This window comes from Monodelphis domestica, chromosome 7 (genome assembly GCF_027887165.1).
Source record: "Monodelphis domestica isolate mMonDom1 chromosome 7, mMonDom1.pri, whole genome shotgun sequence".
Classification (NCBI taxonomy): Eukaryota; Metazoa; Chordata; class Mammalia; order Didelphimorphia; family Didelphidae; genus Monodelphis; species Monodelphis domestica.
In genome coordinates, this window is record NC_077233.1 from 38,278,143 (window position 1) to 38,302,041 (window position 23,899).

Consider the following 23,899-nt stretch of genomic DNA (forward strand, 5'->3'; position numbering starts at 1 on the left):
TCATTTTATCTTCATGACCTCTAGTAATAGCATCTAACTTTCAGGGTTGTTGTTAGGACAAAATGAGCCAATATTTGTAAAGCAATTTAGAAACCTTAAAGCACTACCCTAGTTTCTACCTATATCATCATCATCATCATCGTCGTCATTATCACCTTTTTATGTTCTATTATTATCTCTGTTTTACAAAAGGGGAAATAGGCTTGGACAGCTTAATGACCAAAGTCAATTATCAGTTATTGCTTATTCCAAGTTCAACATTCTATTGCCTGTGGAACCTGATTTCTTCCAGGGCTTTTATAATCTGAAATCAAATTATAGTGTTAACACATGACTAGTAGGACAAAGAGAAGTCATGATAAACTAAGTCACTTCAGAGGAAGTAAATTGGATACCATAATTCTGCTTAAAACCATAAAAATGGTGAAAATACAAAGATCATTGACTACAAAAAGGATGTGTTTATTAGGAAGGTCAATCAAGCAAATGTTTAGAGACATGGTTTAAAGTGTATTAAAAACTTTTTAGAAAAGAAAGGAGAAACCAAAATGTCAGGAATATACAAGGAATGATACTATTACCAGGAAAAGTCATTAGGATATATACTAACTCCACTTTAGACCATTTTACATATTCGATGTTTTACTGCTAGGCTCTGTACTTTAACATACTTTAAAATGTCCCAGCATTTCCCAGTGTTATAAATTTTATTAGAATAATAGAAAATAATAAATACAGATAACCATAGGATACACACACGGCAGTTTAAGGAGAAATTTCATACTTTTCAATATGAAACAAGGTACCTGGTACATATCTCACAGAGATATATAACTAGAAGTTAAATGAAACAATAGGAGAGCCATCGTAGGAATGGAAATAAATGAATGTTTTGTAGTAATTACTAAAATAATTTTTAAAAAGATACAATCTTCTTACACATGGCAGGAAATACAGATATACTAGGAAATGTTATTTTCCCAATTTGTGAACTGTAGGAAACAACCATGACCATATGAAAAGCTACTAATCATTTATATTTTTCTAGGTATATACAGTATATACAAACTTTGCAGGAAAAGTTGTAATTTTTTTCTTTTATACAATAACTTTCTTAAATTTAATCTCTATATGCATATGGAGATGTTCCGAAGCAATACCAGAATTTCACTTATCTTTATTTTTGAAAAATTTCTCATAGTTTTAAATTCTGATATCACTGAAAGTAAAAATGAGAAAAAAATCTCAGGAAATGGGATATCAGTGGAAAATCTTGCTTTGAAATAGCCACAACTGAATGTTTGTTTTTACATCGTTTTTACATATTGCTAGGAAAATGAGTAGAATAGCTTTTTTTTAATGAGTGCTGGGAGATTTTGTCACTTACACATAATAAAATCTCCAGCATTGCTACAATCTCATCAAAACATTAACCAAAAAGTACAGCAATTGCAAAATGTGCTCTGATAGAATGATGCGTTTCAGTAAATGCAGGAGTTAAGAATGCAGAACTGAGTTTTGTTTAATATTTTAGTTTAGAATCTAGACATTCTCCATTTTTTAGTTCTTTTCTTTCAAAGTATTGTTAAAGGGGGGAAGGATGAAAAATTCCCCAAGGGGAGGAAATGATATATTATAGCAATTTGCACTATATAAAATGACAAAGTGAACAATCAACACATCGTATAATATGTTTTACCCACTTCTCCATGGATATGTTACCCAGAATAAGCAGACACAGATTAAGTTGAGATCCCCAACATGGGTAGGAATACCCCATTTGATGTGATCTCAAATCCACCAAAACATAATGAAGCTTGAATATGGGAACTTTACAAATTGTAATTTGCAAACATAATACTCTTAACAGATCTCTGGCTAGTCTAGGAAATACATACAAATAGCATTCTCTCTGGATTACAGTTCATGAGTAAGCATAGCACCTGATGAAATTCTCAAATCACAATATGATTATTGGAAAAATAGAGCTTCATTTAAGTTAAAGATTTGAGTTTTTGTGAGCCTCCATTCTTAGGCAATGCTTGGATTCTTCACATAATCATGTTGGTTGAAAAAAATCTGACGGGTGCAATATGTAAATTCCTTTGGTTCATCAAGTAAGTATTAAGGCATTTCAGATTTCTCTAAAAGGATATACTGATTTAAAAAACGGTATTTATATTTTTTAACCTATCGTGAAATAGAAAATACTTAAAAACAGAGTTGAAGAAAACCATGCATAATCACTGTCTATCAAGAAAGCACTTTTGAAAGGGGGTGGGGTAACCAACCAATTTCCTAGAGAATGAAACTCAATATCACCAAAGAGTCTTCACAAGAATTATGGGTAGTGTGGTTATGCAGCTTGATAAGAAGGGGTAGGCATTCCAGACTGCTGAACCAGACCCTCTTGCATCCATATCTGCAATAGATTGGGGGGAAAAAACAAATATTGAATCAGGATGGTGGTACCACTATCAGTAACAAACTCTGATGACTTTCACACCACGGAGAAATCCAACATGAATTCTTGAGTTGTGACAATGATTTATTGCTTTCCCTCACCTTATTTATATCTCAAACTACTCTTCCTTAAACATTCCTGAATGGTGAACAGAAAAGATTGACCATTTACATGTTTGTAAAACAATTTGTGAGAGGCAGTTAGCATAGTCTGGCAGCTAGATGGTACAGTGAAGAGAGTGTTAGGCCTGTAGTCAGAAAAACTCATTTTCCTGGGTTCAAATCTGTCCTCAGACACTTACTGGTAGTATGACCCTGGGCAAGTCACTTGATCCTGTCTATCTCAATTTTTACATCAATAAAATGAACTAGGAAAGAAAATGACAAATCACTTTGGGATTTTTTGCCAAGAAAACTCCAAATGGGGTTGCAAACAGTTGACTATGACTGAAAAATGACTGAACAACAACAAATCCAGCATAGTGGACAATAAGCCAGCCTTGGTTCAAGTTCTGCCTCTGAAGAATGGTATGGAACTGTGCAAGGCAGATATTTAAACACTCAGCACTGTAGCGAAATCCTCTAAGATTCTAAGTGGCAGAAAAGATGCTGACATTCCTTAAGAGAGAAAATTCCTCAATAGGTACTTCCCATATTGAAGGAATCTTGGGTTTAGACAAGTCGAGGCAAATAATACTAAATCAAATCAAATCAAATAAAACATGTTGGCTTTTATTTATTCAGCATTATTAGACTTCAATGAACATGGGAAGATGCCTTTAATTTTGTTGTTAATTTTGTTGTTGTTGTTGTTGTTTGTTTTAATTACTCATAGAATATTACCTAATTTGTGTCATTGACTAAATTCTAAATGAAAAGTTCTATGGGTGAGCACATGGAAAATATTCATTTGTTTGCTTTCCTACATTTGGAGCTAAGGAATTATCATATAATACAAAAGCACTAGCCTAAAAAAATCAATATAAACTCCATTTTCATAATGATAGGTTCCTGCAGTCACTGTTCTGTGCAAACTCAGCAATTCTCACTTTGTTAGGGGAAGGACCAGCCATGATTCAGCAGCCCGAAAGGGAAAAATAGCTCCTGCCCTGGACAATAATGGCGACTCAACCTTTCCTGGGACCCTTTGTGTTTAATGAAGAAGTACTCAGTCACTGGGAACACAATTCCTAGTTTTTCTAGTTATAAAATAGAATCATTTACTATTTTAAAACTTACTTAATTGCAATACTAGCTAGACATTGGATATCCTTCCTGGGATGACTATCTTCTTAATTCCTATTGGAGCACAAGAAGTTTAACAACAACAAAAAAGTAAAAGCATTCATGAGGGCAAACTTCATACTGCTCCTAATGGCACAGACTCCATGACTGATTAGGTAGCCTCCTTGTTTTTCCCTTAATCAGAAATTTATGTTCTACTGAATTTCAGAGAAACATTAAGTCTGGCCAACTTCCCATTGACCTTTTTCTTTGGGATACTAATAGCAATTGCTTTCTCTCACTGAGTAAAGACATCATTTTGCTTTTTAATGGTAAATATTACCCCTTTTAAAGATCTTATAAATATATTATATAATATATATTATAAATAATGAGAAGCAATAATACATTTGTATGTGTATATGAGTCTCTATAAAATATGTATAAATACACATAAGTATTGATATTCATAAACACATAAATATAGATATATAGAAAGATCTGTGTTTTCATGCTGCTTCCCTCATTAGAAGGATTATGTATTCATATAAATAAGCACAAAATAAATAAATCATGCTATTTTGGGCGTGGTTGAGTGAGGCATTAACAACTAAAAACATTAGGAAAGGTTCATATAAGAGATGGAATTTGAACTGACTTTTAAAGAAAAATAACAAGAGGGAAGGTCAAGAAGAACATTTGACACCTGGGGAAGAGCCTGTACAAAAGCTCAGATATCAGAGATGCAAGACAGTGTGTGAAAAATGGTAAGAATGCCAGTTTGGCTGGAGTATGGAGTGCATGAAGGGGACTAATATGTAATCAGGAAAGAAAGACAGATTGCAGTACGGTTATGAAGGATTTTAAATGTCAAATGGATGAGTTCGCATTTTATTCTAGAGGTCACAGGGAGCTATTGAAGTTATCGAGCAGGGGAGTGTGACATGGCTAGATCAGTGCTTTGGGGATAAAGGATTTAGTGGGAATTTCTGCCTATATAAAATGGCCCTAAAGAACTAAAGCTTTGGATAAAAATGACTAGAAAATAATGCATTTCACGAGTTTATTTTTCTGATTTAATTTCTTAAGGTAGAAAAGTCTTTAAAAATATGTGCTGATTGTAGAAATAGTTATGTGAAACAATTAAAAATCTGAATTAGAAAATTTTCTTTACAAAAATGCAGTAAAGTTTCTTTCAAAGACTTGTATAAATTGAATTATTTGGTAAAAACCAAGTTGAATATGCAATAGATTTTCTTTAATGAGATCAGATCTATCTATAATTAGTAGTACTGTATGCAAGCAATTAGAATGCTAATGACCTTAAAAATAATGTCCATAGGTTAAAGACTCTCTTGCACTATTAATTTAATTACCAAAACATTTCCTCTTATACAGTGCTTTAGCCTATGTTGAATTATTACTTAGTCCAAATTAAAGAGGCTTTATTGACATAATTTTAAAAATGAATAATAGCTAATATTGTTATGACACTCTAAGTATACCAGGTGGTTCACATATATCACCTCTTCTGATTCTCATAACAACCCAATGAGTTATGGGCCATTATTAGCAATTAGAGGATCAAAGCTGAAAGACAATACATGACTTGTTCAGAGTCACCCAGCTAGTTTCTTAAGGCAGGATTTGAATTCAGGACATCCTGACTACACATATAGGGCTCTTATGACATGACTGCCTTTTTAGTCTTTCTTGTCTGTTTCTGCCTCCTGTTATTCTCACCCTCTCTCCACCAACCCCAAAACTCAACCCTTCATCCCTATTCATTAGTTCCTCTTACAATAAAAGAAGAAAAAAATGACATGTAGAGTTAACTAGGCTCATCATGATCTGAATATAGGATATAATGCACTAAAAACTGCTTGACAGCCAAAATATCTGATAACATACTTGTTATCCGTGGGATCCTGATCTGCTCACTGCTAGTGCCATCTCCACCATCCGTCGATGCCTTTACCTCAATAATATAATCCTCATTAACAGGCAGCAAAAGTTCAGCCGACGTTTTATTGGTGTTCAGTATATTCATATTATTCTGGCTGCTTGTCCTGTAAAACACCTACAATATATAAAAAGATACTTTTTGAGGAATCTGTTTTTTCCCATTAATATAACTGGTTTGAGTACATGTGTAGACATGGAGGTGTGGGCACTGTTTATGTTACAAACATTAGAAAAACAGTCACCTACACAAATGGGTGATTTAATGGTTCCTCAAAACAGGAAAAAAATAAAACTGACTGTATTAAAATTATAATTACTCGAGGTATGATTTCCACTTATATGTTTAGGGGAAACGTTTTATCATTTTTCTTAATGAAACTTTTGAATTTTCTGAGCATGATTCTGAAATATGACAATGTACAATGAAATGACATCTCCCTTTAAGTCCACCCTTAAAGTATCAAGAAGTGACCTCTTCAGAAACAAGCACAAATCCTGCCCTCTATTGAAGTTTTCATCTGCAGGACCATAAACTCAAAAGCCAAAATTACAAATGCAGAGGAAAGAGGCAAAAGGGACCATTTTCGATATTATCTCAAGGACTCTGAGATCTCAGGGGAGGGGAAGTAGACTTTTCTTCCCTTAAATGCTGAGATAAAGTAGATGGCCTGAATATGGATCGTTACATCCCAAATATTCAGAAGGGAGAATCAACATACAAGTTGCAAAATGATGAACTTTTTAGGTGAGTAGACACTTACACGGAATAAGAACAAATCCTCTCACCAGTAACACTTTCCACTTGTGTAGTTTATATGAGAGGAGGTATAAGGAAATTCCTTTAAGAGATTCATCTGGAGGTGATTGATGGATCTGTCTCTCATACCAATGATGAGAAGCCTTGTAGGAGACTGTAATAGATGGGAGGAGACATTGACCTCTCCAGTCATTCTTATTCAGGAGAGAGTCACAAAGAACTTTATTTCCTTTGGGGAAATTCCTATATCAATCTTTGGGTGCCTTTCCCATTTAAAGAAAGATGTTTCTCATTTCTCATCAGATTGTTAATTTTTAAATACAGTTTTATTGTGGCTTCCAAACTTTTTAAGGTATAATAAAAATATATCAGCTCAATTCTCATATTTTGATAGGGAAAAAAATCCTGCAAAATTGACTAACAATCTTTGGCTTTTTTTTTTAAACCCTTACCTTCCATCTTGGAGTCAATACTGTGTATTGGCTCCAAGGCAGAAGAGTGGTAAGGGCTAGGCAATGGGGATTAAGTGACTTGCCCAGGATCACACAGCTGGAAAGTGTCTGAGACCAGATTTGAACCTAGGACCTCCCGTCTCTAGGCCTGGCTCTCAATCCACTGAGCAACCCAGCTGCCCCCTATACTTTGGCTTTTTAAAATGATAGGGCAAGCCCTTTGGATGCTGGACAAAGATTATTCATTAAAATCAACATAGGTAAAAGACTTAAAAATTATGTGCATCTAACTATTCTTTTTACCTTTCTTTTCACAAAGGAATGAGGGTTAATTTTGAGGGTGATGTGACCCATTTCATAGATTGTCACTGTTTGCCCTCCATTCCAAAAAACTCCCATAAAACATTGGTTGGCATGTAATATTCTGATAATGAGCTTCTCCATATTTGATTGCTTCCTACTTCTTTCAGTGTATAGTTTGTTTCTGCTACTCTAACACATTATATAGGATCTCTGTGGATGTTTTATGGGAAAACATGGGAAAATATAAGGATATGCAAACTTATAGGAGCTGAGATCTGTACCAATGAAGTAAATCACTCTGCCAAGAAAAATGTGTTCATCCAAATGATCATATAAGTAGTAATTCAAATTTAAATGAAATTAGGAGTTTGGAGATTAGGAGTCATCCTTAATGGAGAAAATGTTTACATAATTAAATATAATACTTTTTTCCATTTATTGTTGCTGTTCTTTTACAGTTAGTTATTTACCTACTGGCTTTATAAGGCCTCAGGGGCAAAAAAAATAAAGCTACACTGCATTATGATACTCTTCTCCATAGGATTTCTTGATCCCTTATATAGCTATATTAATTACAGAAACATTTTCTTTATATTCTAAGCTGAGATTGACTTCAAAGAGTATAAAATATTTTCTTCCCATTTCATTTTACCCCCTTCAGAAATAGGCAATTGCCTAATAGATTGATCTATTCTTACTTGAGACATAGGAAAAAATAACGACTCAAGGCTAGAACCCAAGTGTTGCCAAAGAATGGCAAGAAAAACCATCTGTTTGTTTATCCTGCCACTTGTTACCAGCCAAAAAATTAGGGGAAAACAAAGACTTAATTCGTTGTTTCTGATTAAACCTAACCATATGATATCCATGAACTAATGACCAGGAAATATAAATAAGAAACAGTTACTAAGAAATGAATTAATCAAGGTCATGTTTATATATATGTATGGTCAATTAAAATAACATTCATTAAAAAGATCTCAATTTATTGTAGCCTATCAATGATGAATAATTTATTTGAATACAACATGCATGTTATGGGATACTACCGAATTTTAATTGACAATCACCCAAGGGGCAATGCAGAGGCCCAGTGGGTGTTAACAGATCACAGCACAAATTAAATAAGAAATGTAGGGCGTAAAGACTATTGGAGAAAAGATATGACCAGAAAAAAAATGGGTTAATAACAAGTTGAGGGATAGCTGTTAACTAGGCAATTTTAGCAAACTGAAAAATGTTGGGTGGGCACTCCCCTCCCTGACTCCATTTCACTCTGTTATGGAAAAAAATGGGCTAGGGTCTGATCTGATGGGCAGTTACACATGAGTTGCAATTTGCACCATTGGAGGGAATTCCCAAATCGGTGATATCACAGATCCCCAGGAGTACTGGATGATGCTTGAGTTTTACAAGGATAATAAGGCAGAAAAAGACTTCATTCCCTAAGTGCAAACCATCCTCAAAAAATATTTTTTATGGAATAAATTTTCAGGAAACCCATCATCCAAAGATAAAACATGAATATATTTCCCCAAAGGAACTTAAATGAATAAATTTTCTAATAGCTATATTTAGTCTTGTGGACAACAGCCCAATCTACTTGTTTTTGTTGTAAACACCAGAAGTGATAAAATATTAAAATTTATTGCATTGTGAAATTAACTTTTTGTACCATCTTCAAATTTGCAGCCTAATTTAAGAAATCTCAAACTGGCAACCACAAATGAGCAAAAGCACACATGTAGCATTTAATTGAAACAGGAGTAATTTTAAGTTGCTTTTTTGCCCCAAATTTTAGGTCTCAAATCCATCAACTAATATTCTCTATGTGTAGCACAGTGCTGTGGCACATACTGGACTCATGATTAATGCCTAAAGCATCCATAAAATGACTTTAAATTCAACATTATTTTAGATGATATACATGACCAGATGTGTATGAAGAAAAATCTTATAAAACTTGCAACTGTTTCTGTCTGTTATCTGGCATTGACTTACTTTATATCCAGTTACTTCGGATTCATTGTCCATTGCTTTAACTTGTTCCCAATTAATTAACACCTTAGACTCTGTGGCATTCCAGACAACATTCCCTGGTGGTTGACTAGGTGCTAAAAATACAAAATGAAAACATATTTCAAAATTTCTTGGCATTTCTTGGTAATAGTTCAATAAATGATGATTATATATATATATATATATATATTATATATATATAAAACCCAACAATCATATATATATATTTATGTATATATATATATATATATATACATATATATATATATATATCATGCAGTTTGTAGACTAAACTCTATGGGAAAACCAAAAGATGATATGATGATATGAGTATTACTTTTCAGACAAACTTTCATGGGCTACTGAGACTTTTTTTTCTTCTCTGTATGTGTGATTTCATCAGAATGATTTCTTCCCAGTTTGGAAACTCCCTCCACTAACTTCCCTTGTCAACAGTTTAGAAATATTAAATGGGTTCAATGAAAAGAAAATGATGTGTCCATTGCCACAGAGTAAACATGAACCAGAAGAAGTTGAACTCAAGTAAACTCAAATCTAAGGTCTCTTTCTCTATCATGTGTGTGTGTGTGTGTGTGTGTGTGTGTGTGTGTGTGATATAATATTGGCTTTCTGCCTAAGACATACAAAAATATATTTTACTAAAGGTGGTTCTCACTCATGCCAGTTAGGTGACCCCTTGTGCAATAGCTATGATACTGAGTGACTATATCCAAATATTTGGGACAAGGTCAGAGGCCTGTGGAAAATGCTATTAAAGGACGCAGTAAACGAAGTATAGGTGATTTTTAGGGACATGAGTGAGTAGAAAAGCAAAATGTGAAGTGGAGAAGCAAGGGGAATGTCTGGATCCCCTATGACATAATAATTGAAGTCAAGGAAAGACTATATTTTAATAACTGTCATTATCTAATTTTATGTGCTTTTTTTTTGAGAAAACAGTTTTAAAAGGCACTAGAACAATGAGACATAATTTTGAAAAGTACACTCACTCTGATCCTATTAGTGAGTGAATGGCCCGCAAAGAGGTAAAGAATTTATCACCTCATTTAATTAGGGCTAGCAGGACCAAATACAAAGGAAATGATGCTGGGTTAGCAGTTAAGAGGTGCAAAGAATCATTTCAGCTCTGCGAATTCTGATCTTAGGATCACAGATGTAGAGCTCAAAGGGATCTCAGAACCATTAATCCAATCTCCTTATTTTACAAGTAAGGAAACTGAATGAGGCCAAAGAGGGTAAGTGATTTCCTCTGCATCAGGCATCCATTGTGCTCCTGGTGATCCACAGCTTAAGGTTTCCAAAGACTAATTTATCTAAGTGTGAGAAGGATAAGCAACAAAAAATAAACACGTGTGAATCTTTTGGCTGTGGAGTGGCCCTCAGGACTGTGGGGCTCCTTGTTATTTCTAGAGCAGTGGCAGAAAAAGGCAAGGAGAACACTAAGAATCACAGCTTTTACAATATTCCAAGTATTAATTTAACTGTTGGCACTCAAAAGGGAAAAACTTTATTCAGTGACCAGAGGCAGGATGATGCAGTGTCTAAAGAGCTGGCTTATCAGCCAAAGAGTTGTTATTTGGTTGTTTTAGTATTGTCTAGCTCTTTGTAATGAGATTTGTATTTTCTCAGCAAAGATACTGGAATGAGTTGCTGCTTCGTTCTTTATCTCATTTTATAGAAAAGAAAATCAAGCCAGGAAAACCTTCATTCGAATCCGAATCCTGCCTCTGCCTCATACTGGCTGCTATGTGATCATCAGAAATTCATTTAACTTCTCAGTGCCCTTGGTGACTATCTGACTCTAAATTTAGAGAACATGTTAACCTGCATTGTTTGAGAGCTTTTCATGACCTGGAAATTCACTATGCTAATGCAATCTAGATATATCTTTAGGCTCTGTCTCTAGTACCTTTCAAACCATTATCCCTCTCAATGAACAAGATGTTGATATAAAACTGGAGGGAAAGAGGTCCATCTATGGTGACATTCCTAAGAGGGGGAAGATGAAAATCCCTTTGGGGAGGGGAATAACTTTGATAACATTGGTTTCAGACCAAAGCTATTTATAAAACAAACCCAAATCACCAACATCAATAACAAAATCCTTGTTCATTCCAAAAAATGCAAAGGAAAAATTTTGGTTACACCTAGTTCAAATTTTCAGAATAGTTTTAATCAATGTAAAAGTCAACATATTTAGGAAGCCAAAAAAGTGCAGAAACTACTCTATCAAGAAAAAAAAAAACACAACAACTTGCCAGGTGAAGAGACAGTGTACCCAAAAGCAATGCTAGTTTAGAGCAGGGGTTTCAAACTCAAAATAGAAATGGTTTACCATACGCTGTGCCAAATTGACTTAGAAAACCACATATTACCATTACCTATGTTTTATTATATTTTTATTTATTTAGTCAAATATTTGCCATTTACATTTTGATCTGATTTGGGTCATTGCTTGGAAGATATTGAGGACTGCATGTTTGACACTTCTGGTTTAGATTATGAATTTACATACAAAACGCTATGATAAATGACAATGTAAGATTAAGAACAATAAAGACTGGCAAAATATTGAAAAGACCTGGGGAATGGAGGGGCAGAAATCTTGGAGTGACACTTAGATGGCTATATTATATCAAGAACATTTAGAGATTCAATTGGAAGAAGATAAGCAAATATATATATATATAAATTGGAAGAGATCTAAAAGTAATTCTACATGGGCTTATTCTCACTAATGGATCACTGATGTGAATGTATTATTTATTGATTGAAAATAGGCCATAAGAAGACAGTTGGGAAAAGAATAAGACATGACCAACTATATAAATGATAAATTCATGCTGTAGGCAACAAAATGTTAAAGGCACTAAGGGAATGATTTTCAAGACACGTCAGCGAAGTGGGTAGCATTCTATGAGAGTGGGATTTTTTTTTAATTTGAAACATGTGTTCTGGTGGATTAGATATGTTATCTTTGACAAGGCCAGAAGATGGGAACAGGCTGGCATTCCCCTCCCCAAAATTTCTACTTTAGATTGCACATTTACAATTAAAAGATGGATTGAGAAATCTTATTTACTAAGTATTTATGCTGCGGCTTAGTGGAGCAGTTGAGAAAGTGCCTAGCCTGGAGCCTGGAATACCTAAATCTAAGGTTTACAGTCTAATGGAACAAGGACTGGAATAGAGATAGGTAGTGGGAACTCTGATATGAAGAAGATCCTTTTACCAAAAAAGACGGGTATCTTACAGTTTTAGAGAATTGCTTAGAGAACTATGGGTCCAATTGACTTTCCCAGGGTCATACCGTGAGTACATATCAGAGGCAGGGCTTAAACTCATGTCACTTTAGTTTTCAGGCTGGCTATCTACTTACCAAGCCATGCTGTAAAGCCTTGAGAACAGGGACTACTTTTTGGCATCTCTTTTTATCCTTAGGACAATGCTTGGAACATAGTAGGTGCTTAATAAATGTTTGTTGACTGTCTCTATTCCTACATTGCTAAATGACAAAAATAGCTTAATCTGTGAGCATTTTTCAGCCTTTGACAGCTATAAGATAGGGAGATAAATAGAGCAACATATAGATAGAAAGTGGAATAAATATGTCAGCCTATCCATAAAGATCAGGTTTCATCATCAGTGGTCTATGAAATCACTACAGCTGGTCTCTGACAACTCAACAACTAACATAGAAGAAGAGGAACTGGAAATGCCCATTAACCATACAAGGTTATTACCAAGAATGACTGAGGGAGCCACTTGGGAAGTTCTCACATGGACACAATTTTGGATGTATCAAGGGTTCAAGCCACTTGATAGTTCCTAAAGGAAAGGTGTCAAATGTATGGGAAAGAATGATGATAAGTAATATTAAGAAGAGGAGATAGGTGTCAGTTCAATTAAAAAAATCGTGTCTCCTACATAAGGAGAAAACAAGGGGGAAATGAAGCATTTATTAAGCTCCTACTACATTCCAGGCATTATGATAAGTACTTTTTTACACATATTACCTCATTTAAGCATCACAACACTATTATGAATTAAGAACTTTATTATCCCCATTTTATAGTGGAGGAAATTGAGTCACAGAGAGTTAAATTATTTGCCCAAGATAAAAAAGTTAGTAAGTGTCCTGAGACTGGATTTGCATTTAGGTCCTGCTGGCTCCAGGTCCAGTCTTTAGCTACTACATTATCTTATATATGCCTCAATCAGAAGATATTGAAATAAGTATTGTGTATACAAAGACCAATTCAGTTTCAAGGAGCTTACATCCCATGAGGAAAAGGTGAAAAAGAAAAGGCTACACTCAGAAAAAAGAATGCATAATAAAAAGAATAGAACTGGAACATTGTCTTTTGATTTAATTTATATAATTTCTTCAGTTTTATTTTGTATTATTGAAAATTTTATACTTGCAAATTTTAAACAGTTTATTCACCTAGTAGTTCTAGTTTCATTTTTCTACTGCTTTATAATTTTGAAAGAGGGTCATTTTTTCCAAATACTTCTTTCATTTTGGTATGGTTCTGTATTGATGAGTAATGTAAATAAAATTCCTACCAATCTTAAATCTGTACTTATTACCAGCTTCCTAAAAGTAGATAAAACCAAAAATTTATGTATAAAAAAGATTATAAATATGCATGTAAATAGTTATGTTAATAATAACTGCAATACATTTGGAACATTTATTTGTGTCAGTTAATACAGTTAGCTTTCTGATTATATTTCCTGCTTGTTTGTTTGTTGAACATCTTAGTTTAAAATGATTTTTTTTAATAAAGAAGAATTTAGAGGTGGAGTCAAGATGGCAGTGTAGAGGCAGCAAAAGTTCAGACCTCTGAAAACCCTTCCTTACCAATTACAAACTAAATGCTCTTAGGGGTCTGAAAATCAAACCTAACAATAAGACAGAGCCAAGGAACCCTCCTGCTGGACTCAATTCAAAAGATATGCCCCCCAAAAGCCAAAATTCAAGAATACTCTAGTTTAAGGGGAAGGAAGAAAGAAAGTCCCAGGACCCCTACCCCAGCTAGAGAGCTAAGCCTCCAGGGGCAGCGGAAACCTCTGGGCATGCAAAGGAGCTGGTCTGGAGGGAGTACCTTGTGGGCAGGGCTGTGCCAGGCTAAGAACATCAAAAACAGGCGGTGGGGAAGGAGCTGGAGAGGGAGCAAAGAGCGGGCAGCCGGGTCACTGCTGCAGTGACCTTCCATATTGCTCCAGCCTTCCAGGAGGTTTTGGCCTCAGGGCACATTCTGGCCAACCGAGCTTAACTTAATCACACCAAAAGTCTTCAGAGGTCAGGGAAGCTCAAGCTCCAACACCCCTCCCCCATAGACTGCTGGACTTTAATCCAATCAAAGCCTCCAGAGGACAGGGAAGCTAAAACTCCAACATCCTTCCCCCACAGACTGCACTGAGAAATCTCCTGACAAAGCTCCAAGGGGAGAATCTGACAGAAAACCCCCAAACCAAAAATAAATGAGAGGAGCAAGAACACAGACAACTGCAGGGAGCAAAGAAGGGGATAAATATGAGCAAACAACAGAAAAAGAAAAAAAATACAATCAACAGCTTCTATACAGGCAATGAACAAAGAACAAAAGGAACAGAGAAGGAGGAGGGAACATCAAGCAATAACGCAGAAATCCCAGTGAATTAGATACAGTCTTTGGAAGAACTCAAAATGCAATTCAAAACATACTTAAGAGAGGCTGAAGACAATTGGGAAAAGAACTTAAAAACTAAGATAAGTCATCTGAAAACAGAAAATAGTGTCTTGAAAGCCAAAATCAAGCAGCTTGAGAATGAGGAATAGGAGTTGAAAGATAAGGCAAAGAAGATGAAAGATGAGGCAAAGGAGATATGACCTCTAAAGAAAATCAGACCAGTAGGAGAAGGATGACCAAAAAGCCAGGGATGAAATCCAGTCTTTAAGTACCAGAATACAACAACTAGAATTAAGTGATCTCACAAGGCAGCAGGACACTATAAAACAAAACCAAAAGAACGAAAAAATTGAGGAAAATATGAAGCATCTCATTCACAAAACAGAAGATTTAGAAAATTGTTCCAGGAGAGACAACTTAAGAATCATTGGTCTACCAGAAGACCATGACAAAAGAAAAAGCCTGGACGTCATACAACAGGAAATTATCCAAGAAAACTGGCCCGATATTCTAGAACAAGAGGGAAAAGTGGAGATTGAAAGAATCCACAGATCACCTCCTGTACTTAATCCCCAAGTGACAACACCCATGAATGTTATAGCCAAATTCAAGAACTATCAGACCAAGGAGAAAATATTACAAGCTGCCAAGAAGGAGTCATTCAGATACCATGGAACCACAATGAGGATAACATAGGATCTGGCTGCATCCATACTGAAGTACCGAAAGGCATGGAATATGATATTCTGGAAAGCAAGGGAACTAGGTCTACAACCAAGAATCAACTACCCAGCAAAACTGACTATATTCTTACAGGGGAAAGTATGGTCATTCAACAATATAGAAGAATTCCAAGAATTTGTAAAGAAAAGACCAGACCTGAACAGAAAATCTGATGCCCAAGCACAGAACTCAAGAGAATCATCAAAAAGAATTCCTTCCGGATTTATGACCCATCAATGTTGAATCCCAGCACTACTCCAGGGATTGCCCAGGCCATTGTCAACTCACAACAAGATTCTGGGAGAAATTATTATCCTAATCATCAAATGATAAGAGAAAACCAATCCTGGAATTTCTTCTTTCAACAACAACAGAACCCATCTGCTTTTCAAAATCATTATTATCATCACCAAGCAACTGTTCTTACCAATTCCAATACTTATTTGAATCCTTATTCTTCTATTCAATCCAACTATAGAATGGACTGGTCATAGAGTCTGTCATCATATGACAACTCAGAATAGCACACAAAGAGTGCAAATTATCAAGCTATACTGCCTTATAATCACCCTAGGGCCAAGTCAATGACTGAAGGATATTCATTCCACCTGGAATTTTAATACAATCATAAACCCCAGTCATGGTTCTCATATACTTTCTACCTCATTCTCCAGTCTGCTCTTTGTAAAAATTAAAATTACCCATAACTGTAAAAATTAAAATATTATATTTTAAAATATTTATTACTGATCATTAGAAATAAAGGAATAAAATGTAACAAAATAAAAAATAAAGAAGAATTTGGATCTCTTTAAATGAAAACGAATATAGCATAGAAGCAAAATATATGGTTGGGGAAAAGAAAAACATAGAAAAAGTTTTAGGAAAGTTGAGGTAGGAGAAAGCACAATTGGGGGCAAAATCTTAAAGAGGAATTAAAGTGAAGAGCATTGATTTAAAATAAGGACTTTCAGAAAAAGAGAGTTAAAAAAATTACCTAGACTGTTCTTAGCTTGTTTTTATGTTATCTATTCATTTGACAGTCTAGTGAATGCCAATGGGTCACTTCTCAAATATGATTTAATATTATATTATTTTATTTTATATAGTATATTGTATTTATATTATAATGGCAAATATTATATTTCATTTATTTTTATAAACCATCTCATTAAGGTTTATTGAACCTTTTTTAATACAGAAAGTATTTCACCCTAAATCTCATAAGAAAAAAGCCATTGAGGCTGAGGGGACATGACAGAAGAGAGACTCTAAACGAACACTCTAATGCAAATACTAACAACATGGCAATGAGTTTGAATCAAGAACACATGTGATACCCAGTGGAATCACGCGTCGGCTACGGGGGGTGGGAGGGAGGAAAAGAAAATGATCTTTGTCTTTAATGAATAATGCATGGAAATGATCAAATAAAATACTATAAAATTTAAAAAAAAGAAAAAGAAAAAAGCCATTGATTTGACTCATTCCATATATTTCAATAATTATATCAATTCCTAAAGTGCATCCCTTCCCAATTAATGCAGTAAAAATGTATCAAGTGTATTTTAAATAGACATATAAAATGTATATGATTATAAAGGACACTAGATTAAAATTTCTCCATTTATATATATGTGTGTGTATATATATATATATATGTATATGTATATATATACATATGTATATATATTCTAAATTTCAGGGACACCAAGATTAGAACTCTTGACTTGGAGGAAGATCTCTTGGGTTTGGGGTAGATTACTTGTGGAAGCTCTTGTAAGACACAGCCAATCATAAAGCAATAGAATGAGAAACCAGGAATGGTTTGTGACCTTCACTACTGAAAGGAAAATTCATGTTGTGATTCCCCCATCCATCAAATCTGGTAAATGCAATGATTATAATGATTTCTGCCATTTGTTTAAATGTTAAAATCTTCCAGTATCAACCACAGAAGGAAGGTAGGGTTTTTTTTTTACTCCCACCACTTTGTTCTACATCATTCAGTCTCTTAATTGCCTTTGAGAACCACTGATAAGAGGCTTATGATAAGAATTACACTGTTATGGAGAGCCCAGGAGGTCTATTGGAAAGGGCAATGGACCTAGAATCAGATAGCTGGGTGAGCATCCTGGCTGTGACACTTGCTGGTTATGAGATCATGAAAGTCTAGTAAATCTTTTTGAGTTTTAGTTTCCCTCACCTGTAAAATGGGGTAGTATTAATGGCAGGACAGAACCCTTAAAAGAGTGTGAAGAAGTTACTTTATGAACTGTAAAGGACTCTATAAAAGATGAGTTACTACTGAAGTTAAGAACATTAGAAATCAATTTAATTGGCCAGGTACCCTTTTCCTAATGATTATTTCTCAGTGATGATCCTACATTGACTGACAAGAAAATTAATTTACCTTTCAAATTATGGAACTAAAATATATTAGTTGCTCTGCTGAATTAATGAGTAACACATGATCTGTTATTGAATTCTCTGCTGTCTGATCATATTAAGTAGAATGAGGAGCCAATAGTGTTTGTAACACTACTGTCTAGAAGGTCACATTTAAGATGATGGATATGGCTCTCCTATAGTGAAAAGTATAGTAATTAGGCAGAATCTACAGAGGCGGGCAGGACTTGCCAGAAGAAGTGAAAAGGAAAACCAATCCATCCCCAAAGAATTCTGAGATAAGAGATAGTTAATATAAAGATGTATAAGCAATTAAAATAATGATGCATATTTATATGTAGTTAACTATGACATAAGAGTGCTAGACCTAGAATCAGGAAGACCTGAGTTCAAATCTGTCCTCAGATACTCCCTGTACCACCCTCGTTAAGTGATTTAACCTCTGTTTGTCTCAGCTTCCTCATCTGTAAAATGGGGATAGTAATAATAGTACCTTCCTGCCAGGATCATGAGGATAATATGAGAGGATATGTGTAAAGCACACTGACAAATTCATACCACAATATTCATGCTAGCTATTGTTATGACCACTCTTATTTATATTATCACTATTTTCCTTTGAAGTTAAATTCATTTTCCTCTTCTAAGAAGGATAGGCTAAGAACTGGATCTGTGATAGTGTTGATACATGACATAAATGGAAGAAGAAGAGTTCGTAGGAAATAGCATCTCTGCAATCTCATAGTCTAGCATGGCAGCTAGTTGGCACAGTGGATAGGGCACTTGGCCTGGAGTCAGGAAGATTCTTCAGGACTTCACAGTGTAAGGGTTAAAAATTAAAAGTACTAAATGTATAAAAATGTGGTCACTGAAAATTTATTACTCGATTCAGGATGACTTTTTATGGTAGTTTATTTACAAAAGGAGAACGAGTGAAAATAAGGAAATGAGAGAGAGAGAGAGTAGATATTTACTCCAGCTGACCCAAACCAGGCAGGGCTTCAGGGGACCCAGCAAAGAGGGGCCCAGAGGTAAATTAAACAAGGGTTCCCGCCACAAGGCCTCCTCCAAGGTGAGCGGCCTCGCCAGAGGCTTGTACCTCCAGAAAAGCCAGAAAAGGAGTCAACCTTTTCACTCACCCATGAACTCCAAAGAACTGATTCTACAGGAAGTTGTTGCTGCTTTTAAAAACACTTTTTTGCGACACTTCCTGTGCATTCTTTCTACTTAATGTGGACCAACTGTAGCTTTAGCTTTGTTTAGGACTGCCCAAGGGGCAGTCAGTCAGTTTCTGATTCGTCGCTGCACAAAGACAATTGTCATTCTCGGTCACCGAGAGACTACCACTACCCACTATAGCACAGGTGGGTCACAAACCTCCCCATACTTAAGGATAAGTGGGGTGTATAGGCAGGTGATTAAATCTAAAAGTGGATGAGGGGAGAGTTAATCCCATCTTCACAATAGTCCACCAGTATTGTCTGTGGAGGTTTCTTGGAAAAGATGACAAAGCGATTTGCTATTTCCTTCTCTACTGCGTCAAGGAAAAAAAAGAGGTGAAGTGACTTGTCCCAAGTCACAAAGCTAGTAAAAGTCTGAGGCTGCATTGGAATTCAGGTCTTCCTGACTCCAAGCCCAATGCTCTATCCATGGTGCCTCCTTCTAACAATTAAGGTTGTCCAAAAAATGAAATGTACTGCCACCACAGGTCACTGTTTCTTCTGCTTTTATTTAGCTGATCACCTCCTACACATGTGGTGGAAAGGATTTCTTTTCATGAATAAGTTGGCTTAGATGGACACCAAGGTTCTATCCAAATATAAAATTCTGTGCTTTTGAAAATCCAGGACCACAAGATTCAACAACAGACACAAATTTACAGGAAATACACAAATATATCAGTTGTTGCATTAATTTGTATGTTCTCTCCATATCCCAAACATTCCATGCCTGTGCATTTCTTGTCCAAATCCATCCATAAGTTTATACCACCACCACCATCATCATTGCCACCACTACCACCACCAACACTACTACTGTTGCTGCTACTATAAATTATATAGTTTCTTAAGGTTTTCAAAAGGTTTTCCAGATACAATTTCATTTTATCCTAGAACAACCCTGGGAGGTGGCTGCTGTAAAAATGCCCAAGTTTGGTGTATTCCTATTTATACCTCAGTTAAATTAAGAGTTTGGTGTATTGGGCAGGAAGACTAATACACCTGTTGTGAGGACTTGCCAAGACCCTTTCAAGATGTCTCTCCTCCTTGATTGTCCAGCTGTCACCCAGCTCTCACCTAGTGGGTCCAAGAAGCTATGGCATAAATGGTGGCCATCCTTAGTAAGCCATCTTCGCAGGTGGGCTAAACAAAGTGGAAGATAACTGAGAGGGCTCAAATCTGTCCATGAGTCAGGGAGTGTCTATCCCAGATATGGAAAAACTCTAGTGGAGTGGGTAGATGAGGCCAATATTTCATTGACCATGAAAGAGGCGGAAGCAGGTGTTGTGGAGTGCTAAGCGCTTATTAGATATTGAAGAAGCACAGGTCATCCTCTTCATCTTGAGCCAACAGCAACCATCCTGATTTTTGTCTTGACACTGGACTTCCAGATGACTGGAAGAAAGAGTGAGAAAGTCGGCCATACTCACACAATCCAATTTCCATCACTAGGGATGACACTTTGGTCCTTTTTGAATGTGAAGGACAACACCTCCATTTTACAGGTGAAGCAGGTTGCCACATTGTGGTTCTCCCAGAGAGAGGTAGAATTCTTAATATCTCCAGACATCCCAAGAGTAAAAATGGAACCCTTGGGCTGTGCATTCCTTAGAGATAAGAGGCATCTATTTAACCTGCTGACAAACCTGCAATAATTCCCACCACTATTCTTTTGAAGATGGATTTCCCTTCATGTCAGATGCTTCTCTTAAACTGGCTTTCTTGGATAACTGTACTGGTAGGGACACAAGGACATGAAATGTAAAGTTGATTACAGGCCCTGGTGCTTTACTATCACCTCCAATGAACTAACACATTGAAAACGAAGAGTAATTTTTTACTAAAAAGGAATCCTTGATATGATTAATTGCTCAGAAATAGCAGCTACATTTTTAGCAAGAAGGTGAGAAAGTGCAAACATTATAAAGAAACTACACTTTCATCAAGCAAAGTAAGATGGTCAAGTGATATATTTTTCTTCAGATTAAGACCAAACCTGCTGAAATTCCAACTGGGTTCTCTCTTTTTTAATTCCATAGGAGGTAACTTTCTGAGAAAAGAGACTGGTCTAAATAGGGTAGAAATCTCTGTCTGATAAAATCCAGAGATAATAAACTTTCAGATGTAACTGGTTCTTTTCAGAGATCTTAATCACTTTCCTTTCAAATCAGGAAGTGAGTTGGGGGAAATAATGAGTAAGTTGGGATTTTTCAACAGAGAGCTAACTGTAGAAGCCTGATATATGATTCCTTTTATACATTAAGAAATTGTAAGAAAAGGGGGCAGCTGGATAGCTCAGTGGATTGAGAGTCAGGCCTAGAGAAGGGAGGTCCTAGGTTCAAATCTGGCCTCAGACACTTCCCAGCTGTGTGACCCTGGGCAAGTCACTTGACTCCCATTGCCTAGCCCTTACCACTCTTCTGCCTTGGAACCAATATACAGTATTGATTCTAAGACGGAAGGTAAGGGTTTAAAAAAATTTTTTTTAAAAGGCATTGTAAGAAAGAGACAACAAAAAGAAGGTTTAGGACATAGTTGAGAGGAAAAAATAGATGAATGATACCCATTTAAAAACTGTAGAAAGTTTTGTGGTCTTAATCATTGGAAAATTATTTAATCGGTTTAATCTGTTGGTTTTATTTTGTGGGTTCCAAGATTCAGAGCTGGAAGGGACCTTAAATGTCATGAGGTCCAACCTCCATCATTTTAAACATGTGGAAACTGAGGCACAGTAAGAATATATGACCTAACCAGACTCATAGAGACAGTATGTATATGAGGCAGAATTAGAACTTATGACTTCTTAATTCTAAATCCAATTTTTGGATTTAGAATTCTTTCCTATTCTTTCCTATTCAGTTAAATTAAAATAATCTTAAATTGAAAATAACATGGAATTGAATGGAAAGGAACTTTGCATAGAAGATTATCCAAGCTCTTCATTTTACCAGTGAGGAAAATGAGGCCCACTTATGTCACAGGATCAAAGATCCAATTCAGAGCAATTGTAAGGTATCATCTAGCCCAATTTCTTCATTTTACACACTAAGATCCATTGAGAGAAACAAATAATTGTCCAATGTCATAGTCGTGGTAAGTGGAACACTCAGGTTGAATTCAGGTGTCTTTGATCCAAATCTTACTCCTCTATCCCATTTTGTTCCAAAGGATATTCATTACTAATCTCTTTTTAAGAAGATGGCAAGAGGCAATCACGCTGTTTTTAGGCACATGATTTGGGGCTAAGAAGTGTATCATTTATAATACCAATTTAGAGATTACTATTGCAACTTTTATATAATCTAACTTCTGCAATATTCATTAAATTCCAAATTGAATACCTCACCCTGGTCTGTGCTAAAGAAGGGCCAAGTTCACCATAGTCCAACCAAGATGGAAGACTTGGGATGTGCAATGACTGACTGTTTGCTCTCTTTTACCTCTTTTTGCTTGGCATAGTGCCTGGCTCATAGTAAGCACATAACAAATTTTTAGTGGAAATTAAATTGAATGGAAAAATCCAATGAATAACCCAGTTGTTTGAAAAAACAAAAACTCGTTGCCACAGGGTTGACCAGTAGGCAGTGAAATTTGGAGGCCACTGAAACCCTCCAAAGAAGCTAGCACTAAAACATGGATAGGTGGTGATTTCTGTGAGTGGCTTCCCCTTTCAGATACCTAATGAATTATGGGTTTTTTGATATCTTGAACTATGCTTGTGTAATTCATTATTCTCTATAGAGATTACAGATATTCCCCTAGAGATAATTTTTTTCTGCCTTGCATTAATGACACATTCTTAAAAAGGTGCTGGAAGATGAAAACATGTTAAGTGTTAATTTGTTCACCAAGTTTTAAAATAGGTGTTAAAAGTAAAAATACGAAAAGCATACATTCTATTATGCTTCAGTGAATGAAATAAAAGATCATTCTTTGAACTTTAGAGTTTGGGGATTAATGAGAGCCTTTTTTCCCTCCCTTATGGAATCACAGAATCTGAAAGTTAAAAGGGATATGAGGATTCTTATGTGACACACAGTGTATGTTCAACACTTATTACATCCTTGACAAATTATTTAACTTGCTCTTGAATACATCCAGTAACAGGAAACTTACTACTTAACCATGTTTTCAATTCCATGGGTAGGCAGCTCAGTCTTGAAAACCAATGGCATCTAAAAGATCAGTTCCCTAATTTGGAATTAGGAGGTCAAACAACATAATCCTTGTGCTCCCTTATCACTCTATTAATTATAAGAAAGTTCCTCTTCATAATGAATGAACTTTTAAATAAACATTTGCAAAAACTTAATTTTAGAGCATAATTATCTTCTCCCTACAGTTCCCTCCTTTAAGAGTGATGTACTCACTTCTTTAACTGAGTCTTACTACTGCTACTACTACCACTATCACTACTACTACTACTACTGCTGCTGCTGCTGCTGCTGCTGCTGCTACAACTACTACAACTACTATTACTACTACTACTACTACTACTACTACTGCTACTCCTACTCCTACTCCTACTACTACTACTACTACTACTACTACTACTACTACTACTACTACTTCTACTACTACTGCTGCTCTTGGACTTCATCTCAGAATCCTTTACCCTTCATCCATGTAGCATCCTTATGTATTGTTTACAGGTGTGTGTAACCC

At 35.6% G+C, this 23,899-nt stretch overlaps 1 protein-coding gene across 2 annotated transcripts in view; it reads right to left on the reverse strand.

The window, feature by feature from the left end:
* Positions 1–441: 441 nt before the first annotated feature.
* Positions 442–23,899, reverse strand: part of CNTN3 (contactin 3) — a 453,041-nt gene continuing 429,583 nt past the window's right edge. For both annotated transcript variants that reach the window (XM_001373601.5, XM_056804435.1), the window contains 3 exons: positions 9,166–9,278; positions 5,599–5,767; positions 442–2,422 (listed from right to left, as the gene is read on the reverse strand). In XM_001373601.5, coding sequence (XP_001373638.4) covers positions 2,319–2,422; positions 5,599–5,767; positions 9,166–9,278 — 386 coding nt within the window. In that variant the 3' untranslated portion in view covers positions 442–2,318. The remainder of the gene's footprint in view (positions 2,423–5,598; positions 5,768–9,165; positions 9,279–23,899) is intronic.